At 42.1% G+C, this 14416-nt stretch overlaps 1 protein-coding gene across 6 annotated transcripts in view; it reads right to left on the minus strand.

The window, feature by feature from the left end:
* LOC118389120 (serine/threonine-protein kinase MARK1-like) overlaps positions 1–14416 on the minus strand; it is a 71748-nt gene that overhangs the window by 18086 nt on the left and 39246 nt on the right. For all 6 annotated transcript variants that reach the window (XM_035778890.2, XM_035778894.2, XM_035778891.2 and 3 more), the window contains 5 exons: positions 7043–7091; positions 4307–4372; positions 3764–3834; positions 1288–1344; positions 821–1057 (listed from right to left, as the gene is read on the minus strand). In XM_035778890.2, the coding sequence (XP_035634783.1) occupies positions 821–1057; positions 1288–1344; positions 3764–3834; positions 4307–4372; positions 7043–7091 (480 nt within the window). The remainder of the gene's footprint in view (positions 1–820; positions 1058–1287; positions 1345–3763; positions 3835–4306; positions 4373–7042; positions 7092–14416) is intronic.

Raw genomic sequence — 14416 nt, forward strand, 5'->3', positions numbered from 1 at the left:
ATCTTTGGAGGGAGCTGAAAGTCCGTATTGCCCAGGATCTGGAGAAGGTCTGTATGGAGGAGTGGGCCAAAATCCCTGCTGCAGTGTGTGCAAACCTGGTCAAGAACTACAGAAAACGTATGATCTCTCTAATTGCAAACAAAGGTTTCTGTACCAAATATTAATGTGATTTTCTGGATTTTTGTTTTAGATCCAGTCTCACAGTTGAAGTGTACCTATGATAAAAAAAAATACTGACCTCTACATGCTTTGTAAGTAGGAAAACCTGAAAAATCTGTGTATCAAATACTTCCCCCCACATTCTCCACACTGTATATACAGTAGCATAGGTTTGTTCGCATACACTTCTTATGACTGGCAGCATGGTGCAAGCAGCTGTATTGTTTCCGGGCAACCGACCCGGTGTTCGAACTGAGTTTCTGCAAAAAAATATGTTAACATTGTCAGAAATGCTACAAAAAGGTAGCACATCGTTGTTCCTTAACGGATGGAAATGTGCACGTGAGAGCGATAAATTATACATCTAGTAAAAACCTTTGCACCCACATACTCAGTCAATCTGGCATTTGTAAATTCATGGTCACTTTATGAGGGGGGTTAAGTGTGTTGTGTACCTCCAATAATGTTGATTGAATCATGTTTATTGAGATTGGTGTCATATTGGCTTAGATATGATGATATGGAGATTTGAATTTAACACTGAGCTTCAACCAATACACGGGACTATCGTCGCTTCTATAATAGTATGACCCATAAGTCCCATACAGAAATTCCCACAAAATCCCAAAACATACACACAACCACCCCTCACCAAACACACCTTCAGATTCTGTCCGTCAAAGGGCAGTGAACCGCTGACAAGCGTGTACAGTATGACCCCCAGGCTCCAGACGTCCACCTCGGGCCCGTCATACTTCTTCCCCTGGAACAGCTCCGGGGCGGCGTAGGGCGGGGAGCCGCAGAACGTGTCCAGCTTACTGCCCAGGGTAAACTCGTTGCTAAAGCCGAAGTCTGCAATCTTGATGTTCATGTCTGCGTCCAGGAGTAGGTTCTCAGCCTGATGGGAAATCGGGAGAAGGGGGTGAGTAACTGTGTATATGAGAGATACAGCAGTCAGACAGAAAGACAGACGGATATACATTGATCGAAAGACAGAGTCAGAGTCTGTCGATCGATGTCTACTCAGACATACACTCAGACAGTGAGTCACAGACAGACAATGTGTGTGTGACCCTTGATGGATCAAAGTTTCAATGCTACAGCAGCATGTATGGTATTGGTTTTCACCTTGAGATCCCGGTGGACGATCCTCTTCTGATGGCAATACTGCACTGCAGAGACAATCTGAAAGAGAGAGAGAAAATTCAGTTGTAGAGGGACCCTCAGGGTGTACATTTTTGTTCTACCCCAGCATTAATACACCGGATTTAACTAATCAACAAATTACCAAGCTAAGCTAACAAATCTCAATGGTAGATTTAGCTGCAACGCTAATCGCACTACTGACGGCTAATGAATCTCTACAGTTAGTCCGCATTAGCCGCTAAGCTATGCTACAAATTAATTAGTCCCCATTCCCAGCAGAGGTTGGATTGCGTTGGCCTCCTAGCAATAAGGCTAATCAAATCTCTCCTCAGTCCTAGAGATAGGGTACTCTGTTTGAATGCCACATAGATAACTCATCCTTCCTCCCTCGAGGTATGCCAACGCTAATCATCAATTCTGACAAGACTGGATAGGACAACACTAAAATGAGGTGGACACCACACATTTCCCAGGGGCGTATTCATGAAGTATATCCAGCGGCAGCGTAGCCTAGTGGTTAGTGTTGGACTAGTAACTGAAAGGTTGCAAGTTCAAATCCCTGACAAGGTACAAATCTGTCGTTCTGCCCCTGAACAAGGCAGTTAACTAACCCACTGTTCCTAGGCCGTCATTGAAAATAAGAATTTGTTCTTAACTGACTTGCCTAGTTAAATAAAAGGTAAAATAAGGTCCTTATTGTCTCATTATTATCTAAAAAAGCAGATCCTAGATCAGCAGTCCTATTCTGAGACACTTAATATAGGCACTGATCTGTTAGCTAAGGTGACCAGATTTTAGCAGAGCGAAAAATGGATTACCCCTATACAGTAATCATAGCCTCTTGTCTTCTTATCTTTACTTCTTAATCGTAGCCTATCTTGTAATTTTTTAAAAATCACCCAAGTTTAGTAACTATGCTGTTGGAGGAACTTTCTGGTCATGGGCATGGTCGTTCATGCAGTGGTTACAATGTTGGTTATCACTGATAAAATAATCCCATAAAAGGCCCGTGCCAAAGCCGCAGAAGCAAACGAGCTGGGTAGAGTGAAAGACCGCATTTTTACATGAAAATCTGATTGGATACAGAGTTTGATTATTTAAATATCAGCCTCCTTTTAACTTCAGAGTTGCTTTTTTCTTCGAGGGCTAAATCAGGGACTAGCTGGTGGCCTGTCCCTGGAATCGGGGACTGTCCCGGAAATTGTGGACGTCTGGTTACCAAAGAAAAAGGTATTTGAGTAAGGTTAGACTTTTGCGCACTTCCATATTGAACCCTAGGTAGATCTGAAAGGACTGGATAGGTGTCAGCAATATAGTAATATATTGATCTTGCGCTCAATACTTTTTTTGCCATGTTCCTTACATGTATCCAATCACTTCAGATCTACAAATGTGCCGAGGTGGGTAGTGGATAGGGGCTAGGGGTTGTTTCTGGACAGGGCCATTGACCAACATAAACCTTTTATACTTGGGAGAGACACTTCATAACGGATAGTGCTATGCTTAAGGTCTACCACTAGAATCTAGGGGAAAGGCCTAGGACCCGTTTCTAGATGGGGCCATTGACTAACCTTACATACTTGAGGGGAAATCCTAGCTTCCACTTAAGTCAAATTTTCACTTAGTCACGCATGGATGCTGCGATGCCAAAACACCACCACTAGAGGCCAGTGTGGGTTGACAGACAGAAGTGCACTAGGGGAGTAATAAAGTATTTCTACTATACTGTATTTCTGCTTGGTGAATCAGCATGAGGTCTGTTCGCGCTGAGTAACAGATATGGGAATGTCATTGAGGACACACCAGCACACATATGCTCGCGCACGCACACACACTTTACTGAGATGTTATCAACTCGCACACTGCCTGGCTTGTAGAATACACACAAACTGTAAGAGACATGCCCGACCTCGCCTGTAGGACTCACTGACATGACACACACCCTAATAGCCAGCTGGCGCCGATGACGTGGATGTCGATTGAGGAAGCCCCCCCCGCACCTCTCTGATTCAGAGGGGTAGGGTTAAAAGAGGAAGACGCATTTCAGTTGAACTACTGACTAGGTCGCTCATTTCCCTTTTCCTGTAGAACATGAACATACACACACACACACACGCAGTCATACACGTGCTGTCTGTTCCCAGGAGGTCATTAGCTCATCTATTTATTCTGAGCACGGACCCGTCTCCTGCAGTGCCTGTGTCAGGGAAGGAAGGGGTCTCCCCCCGCTCCGTCTTTCTCTCCTTTCCTCCCTCCCCACAGGAGATTGATGACAGAGGATATGGCTGGTGACATTGCTGCACCTCTTCACACAGCAGCTTTAGTTTTCAGCAGTGTGTGCGCATGCACGTGTGTCGCTGTACTGTGTGTCAGTGTGTGTTAGCGTACGGGAGTGTCCGTGTGTGTGTGTGTGTGTGAGAGAGTCTGCAGTTGTGTGTGTGTGTTAGCAGTAACTCACCTGGCGAAACTTGGCCCGAGCCTCCTTTTCCTTCATCCTTCCATGTGCAACTAAGTAGTCAAATACCTCACCTGGATGGGGACACAGAACGAGAAAGAGAGAGGTCCGGAGTGAGGAAGGAAACCTCTATCGCAAACCAAAAAGCTTCAGCATCTCCGGGTCCTGGAGAGCCGCAGGTGTGCAGGATTTTGTTCCAGCCCAACTCTTAACACACCTGATTCAAGTCATCCGCTAAATTGGAATATTCAATTTGTACCAGAATAATTATAATAATTTGGAATCTTAGCTGGTGTAGAAAAAAATGCCTGTACACAATGCGGCTCTCCAAGACCTGGGAGATGTCTACCACTGTGCTAGTACAATTATTCTTAAAAGGTGCCCGCAAAAGATACAAATGTCTCAAAAGAAAGAGAATGTGATCTTAATGAACCGGGAAAATATGATTTTGGTCAAAACATATTTTTATCACTCGCCCAATAAAATACTGTGCATGGAGGCGAACAGAGTCCTTTTTGATTCATCCATCGTTTTGTTCATACTCACCACCACTGGCGTACTCCATTATCAAATAAAGTGTCTTCTCAGTCTCAATGACTTCAAACAATTTAACTGGAGAGAAAAGGAGAGAGGAGAGAAATAGTGGATGAGTGAGGATAGCCGATGAGAACACACATCCTGTCAAATACTAGCTGACAGACGAAAAGGGTGCATCTACTGAGCAAAAACAAACGCAACATGAAACAATTTCAAAGATTTCTAAGATTCAATATCGGCGACTGCCTGCCCAACCCACCGCACCCCTAAACTATCCCACCTAAAAAAAATGAGCCAGCTATCAAGAGCAAAGCCACCCTAACAAATCGCCAGCCTTGCCCACCCACTCAACTAGCCTGGTCCCAGATCTGTTTGTGCTCTCACAAACTCCATAGTGGTCATTGTCAACCCAAACATGTTTGACATGCCAAAGAGCTGGCATGATAGCTAAAACAGACTGGCGCTCAGGCTACCACTCAACTACTGCTTTGACATACTCCGATCAGGTCAGAGGTGGGTATGATTTGGATTAGTTCTAAAAATGGGAATCGAACAACAAAAAAATTGAACAGCAATAAAGAGAGTCGTGAAGACATTACCATGACTGGAAACTCGGGATGCACAATATATCAGTGAACATATCGGAATTGGACGATATTAGTTAAAAATGCCAACATTGGTATCGGCCCGATGTCTAGTTAACGCTGATGTTAAAAACCGATGTCAAAGCTGCCGTGCATAACTATACAACGTAGGTACATAATGACAATGACTACACGTGCAACACAGCGTTCCTCACCTAGCCCACAATGTCTGCTGTGTGGATCGAGCTGTCAACAAGTCGAGCAGTCATTTGAAAGAGTAAGAGAATTTCAACGAGACAACTCTAAGGCAAAATCCATTAAAGCCAAGATAATAGAATTCATTACCCTTGACAATCAACTGTTCTCTGTCGTGGGTGATGTTGGCTTTCGCTGACTGGTCAAGCACCGGTACACACTACCAAGTGCGCTATTTTTCAGACGTTGCCCTACCGGAGTTACACTGTAATAGAGTCACTGCTATTAGCTTCATGACATACACACTATGGAAAAAGATACAGTAGCACTGTCAAAGCTGTGCAAAAAAGTCTGCAAACAAGCAAACACCGGCCACGAATGATGTGTTTACAATACCACGTTGGTAATAAAGCATCATTTGTTCAACCGCAACTTCTGGAGTAGCTAGCTTTAGCTTGGCACCTAGCTAGCACCAATACAACCAGGCTGAAAACAACGACCAGTAGAAACTGCAGTCATTTTCATTAATCTAAGCAATAATTAAGGAATCCTTGTGAGTAAGTATTAGCTAGGTGGCCACTTGTTGTTTGCTTATTGAAATTGAACTTCAGTTCATGAAAATAAATAGCTAGCCAGCTACTTAACCCTGTTGCCCAAAGCTAATGTTATAAGCAGCCAGCTTGCTTCATCTGGCTAGTGAGGCTCGACCGGACCGGGTTATGTGTTATGAAGCTAGCCACAATAAGGATTAGGCACAATAGTGGAATTTTCAGTTTGCCTTCAAAATAAAAGTATGCCATTGACAGTGATGCAAATAGTAGAACTATGCCATACTTTTATTTTGAAGGCTAAGCGCAAAGTCCACTATTACCCAGTCAGAGCCAGATGTGATACAGCCTGGATATGAACCAGGGACTGTAGTGATGCCTCTTGCACGGAGATGCATTGCCTTAAACCGCTGCGTCCATGTGTGTGTTAACTATTTAACTGTACTAGAATGCTTAAAAGGCCGCTCATTTTTAAATATCGGTATCATATTTATTTTGGCAAGGAACGTATCGGATATCAGTATTGACCAAAAATGTGCATCACTATTGGAATCATAACCCAAATACAGAAGGACAGGAAATGCCAGTCATGGCTTCAAGAAATTGATCTGTTGGTGAATAATTAAGTTTTAAAAAGCGACTAGGCGAGTCTTTTTTTTTTAAGGGACAATGGTTTCCTTCAGATAAATCTCTGCCCTTGCCTTGAAGTGTGTGTGCGTGTGTATTGTGTAATCATTCCCAGGCCCGGAGTCTAAATGACGCCATTGCCCAGCGGTCAGTCCAAATGATGTTTTATGGGAGCAATTCCGATCCCCCCCCTGCTGAGTAGCTGGAATGGGCCGGCACAGAAAAGGAGCATCTCAAAGTCAACCGGAATGGGATCTGGGCGAAAAACAAAATCACACCACTCCCTTTTCCCTATCTGTCACTGCACAGCGACATCCTGGAATGTCGCTTCGCTTTCCATCAAGTTCTCTTGTTATTAGTTTGTTATTTTAATTGTATGTATCCTTTATCTAGCCTGGCAAGTCCCATTGATATGAGTAAACCACTATGGACAAGTAGCAGCATAAGAACATTAATAATTAGACAATACAACATCATAGGGCATACATGTACTTATCCTAGGTTAAGCCTTCAGGTGATATTCCATTTTTCTTTTATAGATAGTGCTGTTCTCAAAACTGTCCATGTCACAGAGTATGGAAAGCGATGGATACAAATTAATTGGACGTTGTACAATAGGAGGTTTGAAAGAAGTCGCGTTACGTGCTGCTGTAAGTATATGTAGTAATATGGTAGTTAGTATTAGGATTAATACGGTAGCATTAGGAGTGATATGGATACGGTACAATCTCGCTTGATCTTGAAAATACCTTGCATTGTTAGGATAGAATAGATGTGTTGGTTGGCCTTACCAATATTGGGGTGATTCAAGATCTTCATGATCCTGACTTCACGAAAGAGCTGCGAAAAGAAGAGAGAAAGAAAAAATGTCAGGTCATGTACAATCATAATCCTCTGCAATTAAAATCACTGCCAGGGATGGTTTGTCATTTTCATCACGGAAATCAAGTTAACAAAATAACCAAGAACAAAATCAGTTTTGAAAGTGAGAGAAGAGAATACTTTGTATTCTTGCACAGAAGTTGACTTTGTATCTTGACTGGAGCATATTATTGTCATCTCCCAATGATAATTTGTTGGTACTGTGAGTGTTCAAGATCTTCACTGACATTTGAAAAAAGCCCACCAACAGGGCCACATTCAGATCATTGAGCAGTTGCATCAGTGTTTTTTTGGATGACAATGCAGCTGCATTGATTTTATTTGTCCATCCAAGTTTTCTGAGCAAAAAATAAATAAAAGTTTAAAATGAGTTATTATTTCTGGACACAAAAGACATAAAAAAAATAAAAAACACCAGCAAATCAGCTCCAAGTGAATTTAATTCTGGAAATATGTTCCAAAGAATTCCCACGCAGATATATGATATATGTGATCGTATGCAAATGCAAGCAAGGTTTGAAATTATTATTATTATAAAACATTATTATGTTTCAGTAAAATATCTCTGTTTGGGCTTCTTGCAGTCTACAAATGATTTGCAATTACGTTCCGGCACCCTGACCATCTGCTCAAGAAAAAAAATCGGAGTGCGGCTTAGGCTGTACATCACTAATTACACAAGTGGTCTATAGGATAATGTAACAGAGTTTAAATCAAACTTCTGTCTAGGCTCAAGATGCTGCATTCTGGGTATTACCATTCAATGAGATTAAACAGCACACCTCTGGACATGCACTACACCAGACAGTCTATACCATTGCTGGGCAGCTGCTGTGACGCAGCAGCTGCCCCTTTGGACTGCCCCTTTAATCTGGACTGCCCCTTTAATCTGGACTGCCCCTTTAATCTGGACTGCCCCTTTAATCTGGACTGCCCCTTTAATTCCGACAGTAACGGAACAATAGTTGAATGTTATCAAACAAGTCCACATACACATTTTCCAGAGGAGTAACTAGAATACTTGCTTTAAAGAGAGCTGGAGATATGATTGGCAAGCCTGCTGAAGTGTAGTAGAACATATTAGCATGTTCATATTTGACTGCTCATGTGTGCAGCGAATTTGTCACCGCTTCAGAGACGAATGGCTGGCAGGCTTTGTAGCTGAGTGTGTGTGTGTGTGTGAGTTAATAGTGTGCGTGTGCTTACTGTGTGTGTTTGACAGACCATAAATGGCTAATGGGGGTCCGCGTGGCAACAGACCCTGTGGCGCACCGTTACCCGGATGATTAGGCAGGTTCAGTGACAGGGTGCTGTAACATGTGTTGGCTGTCTGTCCTCTCCTCCCCACTCCCTCCTCTCCCAGATGGCAAACGATGACCAGCACCGATAAATTCCATTCACCTAACAACCACATTGTCTGTAGTGGTCACAAAAGCAGCATTTTACTAACAATATGACACCAGGTCAAGTATCACGATACCACGGTGGGAAAAAAGCTGAGTGGCCTACCGTCCTGACAGTTGTTCACGTTCTCTAAACGTTATGCACGTGTTCCACAAAAATCCTGTCACCGAAATTCACACTTCTACTCAATACAACACATATTGAATTTAACGTCACACTGTATAATAGAACTCTGCATAGAATCGCTGAATTGCTCATATTTTTTAAATGTTATTTAACCTTTATTTAACTAGGCTTGTTAGTTAAGAACAAATTCTTATTTACAATGACGGACTACCCCGGCCAAACCCTCCCCTAACGACACTGGGCCAAATGTGCGCCGCCCTATGGGACTCCCGATCACGGCCGGTTGTGATACAGCCTGGGATCGAACCACGGTCTGTAGTGACGCCTCTAGCACTGTGACGCAGTGTCTTAGACCGCAGCACCACTCGGGAGCCTCCGAGTGGCCAGCCTGTGATTTGGCTGGAAGGAATAGACATTGATAATGATCTGCATTTCATTGTGGCTGTAAGAGGAAAACACTGAATTCAACTTTTACTCTTCAGTTAACACAGACACTCACATACATTCTGCTCCCAACTTTAAAAACGTTAGGCACCAAATAGAATGTAAGGAGCACCAGAAAGAGATTTATATTTTATAGTTTACATTAAGCCTATATGAATCCTACCTTTGAAGCACATCATGAGTAGAGACCCTTTTCTTGTGCCAATCAAATTTGCCTAGACCTACTGTCACGTTAGCGGTTTGTTAGTTAGCTAGGTACCATGACTGAACAACATTATTTGTCATCAAAATAATTATATATCAAATGTGCGCAAAATGTCACAGAAAGGAAAAAAAGGTAGCTACGGCAATATGAGCGATTTCTTTAACCGTTTAAGCTAGAGACAAGACATTTTCTTTGCTGTAAAGCTGCAAGCATGATCGTCGTAAAGCAGTTTCCACCCTCTCTGGCACTGCTGCGTTGCATGACAGAAAACTTGCAAAGCCTATCAGACTGGCCTGTTCTCTTGGTTATACCAGGGATGAAATTATATACACAACGCATCAACTTCGCTGGCTCGGAGCACTGCTCCAATGTACAACATGTAACAGAAGACTGATCGGGGTCTGAATAAATGATATGTTAAAAACTGATGGGAGGAAGAGATGCGTAGGGGATGCGGCTGGCGGATTACAGATGCCACACCAGAAATGCGCATGAAACAGGATTACCGGTTATGTTAGCCGGTTGTGTATATAGGCCAGCTATTGGCCTATAAAAAAATGGCCAATAAATAAAAAACAATTGGCGCCAGCCATCTGTCCAGTAGAATAACTTTTTTTTTTTTTTTTTTTTTTAAAGCTTAGCGAAAATGCTTTTGAACTTATTCATTGGGGAAAATCCCGGTCGATGGAAATGCTTATTTGTCTATAGCTTAATTTGCAGTACCAGTCAAAATGTTGGAAACACCTATTCAAGGTTTTTATTTATTTATTTAAAATGTATTTCATAGTATAATAATGAAGACATCAAACTTTGAAATAACAAATCAAATAAACAAATCAAAATATATTTTACAGTTGAGATGTTTCAAATTAGCCACTCTTTGCCATGATGACAGCTTTGCACACTTTTGGCATTTTCTTAATTAACCAGCTTCATGAGGTAGTCACCTGGAATGCATTTCAATTAATAGGTGTGCCTTGTTAAAAGTTAATTTGTGGAATTTCTTCAGTTGTGTTGTGACATATAGAAGATAGCCCTATTTGGTAAAAGACCATGTCCATATTATGGCAAGAACAGCTCAAATAAGCAAAGAGAAATGACAGTCCATCCTTACTTTCAGACATGAAGGTCAGTCAATACGGAACATTTCAAGAACCATCAAGCGCTATGATGAAACTGGCACTCATGGGGACCGCCACAGAGTTACCTCTGATGCAGAGGATAAGTTCATTCGTTAACTGCACCTCAGATTGCAGCCCAAATAAATGCTTCAGAGTTCAAGGAACCAACACATCTCAAAATCAACTGTTCAGAGGAGACTGCGTGAATCAGCCCTTCATGGTCAAATTGCTGCAAAGAAATTATTAAAAATGACACCAATAAGAAGAGACATGCTTGGGCCAAGAAACACGAGCAATGGACATTGAGCCGGTGGAAATCTTTCCTTTTGGTTCCAACCTGCCATGTCTTTGTGAGACGCAGAGTAGGTGAACAGATGATCTCCGCACGTGTGGTTCCCACCGTGAAGCATGGAGGTGGTGGTGTGGGAGTGCTTTGCTGGTGACACTGACAGTGATTTATTTAGAATTCAAGGCACACTTAACTAGCATGGCTACCACAGCATTCTGCAGTAATTCGCCATCTAAGCTGGTTTGCGCTTAGTGGGACTATTATTTATTTTTCAACGGGAGAATGACCCAACACACCTCCAGGCTGTGTACGGGCTATTAGACCAAGAAGGAGAGTGATGAAGTGCTGCATCAGATGATCTGTCCTCCACAATCACCTGACCTCAACCCAATTGAGATGGTTTGGGATGAGCTGGATCGCAGAGTGGAAGAAAAGCAGCCAACAATTGCTCAATATATATGGGAACGCCTTCAAGACTGTTGGAAAAGCATTCCTCATGAAGCTGGTTGAGAGAATGCCAAGAGTGTGCAAAGCTATCAACAAGGCATAGTGTGGCTACTTTGAAGAATCTAAAATATATTTTGAACACACATTTTTCAATACAACATGATTCCATTTGTGTTATTTCATAGTTTTGATGTCTTCACTATTATACAACTTTGAAAATAGTAAAGAAATAAAGAAAAACCCTTAAATGAGTAGGTGTATCCAAACATTTTAACTGGCACTGAAATGGAATTGAATTCAAATTAGACTGTGTAGGCTACAGTATTCCTTATGCAAGTGACTAGTTGCTGTTGCTTAAAAAAATGTAACAATTTATAAACAAAACTGATTAATAAACATTTTATAACAGGCCCCACCGGTTTCTTCAGATCGGTAGGGCCCCAAAAAATTGTAGTATCATATGAAGCGGTACTACAGTATTCTAAAATGTTGGTATCATAAGTATCATGACGTTTTGGTTCCGTGGTACCGGTATACCATGCAACACGAATTCGATGTGTCCCAAATGGCACCCTACTGCCTACATAATGGACTACTTTTGACTAGGACTCAAGTAGTGCGATGGGCCCTGGTCAAAGTAGTGCAGTATATAGGGAATAGGGTGCCACTTGGGAGGCAAGCCATCATCCTCGGACTGAACCAGCGGGGAATCCCCTCGCAAGGTCTTTCAAGGTGAGGGGGAAAATAAACATACATAGTTCTTTCTATGGTTCTCCTGTTCAGTGCATATGCACACAAACTCTTACCAGCATGCATTAAACATGTATGGAACTGAGTAAGTAGACAAACTTGTACTAAATGTTGCATTTTGGATGCATTAACATAGTATTGCGGGGTATGGTGATGCTATTGCTCATAAAAAAATGCAAATATAACGCTCTACAATTGATGCTATACGGTTACACACTCATATCAGTGTACACACACGCCTGGTGAGAGAATCCCCCCCGCATCCCCTCCCCTGAAACAAAGGGAAAACCAAACCATGACTCCGAGTCATTATCACAATGAATAGTAATCAAATTCATTCTTATTCGTTTCAGAGCAAATGTTTCAAAATGCCTGTGTCGCAAGAATCGAGATCCTATTATGTTTTTCCATTTTTATGAGCGTTTGTCTTTTCGGGTCTCGTCTCCTTCGCTCCTTCTGTGCGGTGTGTATTGTGCACCTTCCCACTCGCACGCAGACCCCAAGCCACTCCCCCTGCCACTCACAACAACAAAGACGAAAGACCACTCCTTCCTCTCCGACAAACAGCTTCAACTCTCTATTTGCAATTGAAGTTTTGGTCCAACAGAACCGGTCATAAGGACTCCAAATCACAATAAGACCGTTTACTGTAATAGAGAACCTTTATAACGATACCATTTTGTGTTTCAACTCCTCAAATTGCATAGAGCAAAACCTACTAAAACAGGAGTATCAATGAACATAGATTCTGAATGATTTTGTTTGTCACTCGCGGGATTGTGGTACCACTTACCACTAGCAGATTTTGTCACACACTGTTATACTAGCTGTCTAGTCTACATTTTATAAAAATGAGCATAAAAGACTATTATCTAAAGAATTGGCGACTTGTTTTCATTCTGAGAAATAAGGTAGGCCACTTGATTTCAACATCTGAACAGTGGACAGAATAGCAAGCTGTCCAAACAGTTGGGAGACAGACAAGGTGTGTTCATAACAATTCAACTGTTCTGCCTTGTTACCGAGCAAATAGAACCAAGTTGGCTATACTTTAAATATAAAAGATTAGCTGGCTACCAACTAGCACGTGAACTTCTGCTTGTGAGATTGTTTATACGAGACCTGTGTTCATTTTCTATAATGCCTGCTACAAGGAGTTGGTAATTATTAGTGAATGTGCATTGTGCATGGTTACATTTCTGGTTAAATTTGTAACAGAAAGGGTATTTTCATTAGACAGACTTAAAAGCCAGATCAGTGATTGCAAAAAAACAGGTTAAAATTATTTTGATAAAATAATTACATTAGTGGGTCTTATGGTTGTGGAAGGCATATATTTTGCCCAGGTTTTATCTCACAAACCCTGAATTCATTAGATTATTGCTGACTGTTTGAAATGCAGTGTATTTTACCGCTTATTTAGCAAAAACATTAATACCGAGATGTACTGTATATCGTGAATTGCCCATTAGTCTATAATAATCGAGATACAATTTTTAGGCCATAATCACACAGCCCTGATAGAAGGTGCTTCATCTTCACTCATTTCTATGAGGAAAACGTGTTGGGGTAAAGTTTACTCTAGGTACAGATCAGCTTCCCCTCCTCCAATCCTAACCTTAAATGAATAATTACCGGGGTAAATGCAATACTGACCCAAGATCAGCATCTAGGGTCTACTTGACCCTACACCAGGGAAAACACTGTACACAGGTGCACTATTAGAATGAGGCGTCAGTGTACAGAAGCTGTAGTGGGCAGGAACAGTGGTTGTATTTTTAGATCAGGGGCTATAAATAGCTCTGCACTTGGATACGGGAGAGCCTTGTAGCCACGGGATTCAACTCGATTCATATTCATGAAATCGCGGCTCGTGATAGGCTCCTTGAAAAGTGGGGCTGGGTGGGAGCAACGAGCATCTGTGAGTAACGGATTGTGTGTATTTTTAACCGTGTGGATATGTACATTGAATATGTGAACTCCATGCATGCGTGTTTGTATTTGAGCATTGGGGTATTTCTGCCCAGTACACCCAAACCAGTCTACCACTCACAAACCACCCTCTTTGAAATGCACATAAAAAAAAATATGAGGGGGGCAGACTAAAAAACACATACACAGCTCTTATCTTAGGTTTTTATTAATTTGCGTTATTCACTGTCTCGGACCTCATATACGTCTTAAGAGTACCCCATACATCACAGCAACGTCAGCCCTTTCACACAAGCATTCAATCACACATACATTTCTCAATGAACTACAGAGAAACCACACAGCCTTCCTCTTGTTTATCTAGTCCTCTACTCCCATGACCCTTTGTGTCCAAGGGCCCCCCTTAGGGTGGCCTCTTGATGCCTGACTGGCTGATGCGGAGTGACAGACACGTGGGCCAGCCTCGTCTGCCTCCCATGACGCAAGTAGCACAGGAGTCTAGTCTTATCCACTGCAGAGAGCTGGCTTGCATTCAGCAGGCACCACTGTATGAAAGCGTTCTCAA

This window comes from Oncorhynchus keta, chromosome 10 (assembly GCF_023373465.1).
Source record: "Oncorhynchus keta strain PuntledgeMale-10-30-2019 chromosome 10, Oket_V2, whole genome shotgun sequence".
Classification (NCBI taxonomy): domain Eukaryota; kingdom Metazoa; phylum Chordata; class Actinopteri; order Salmoniformes; family Salmonidae; genus Oncorhynchus; species Oncorhynchus keta.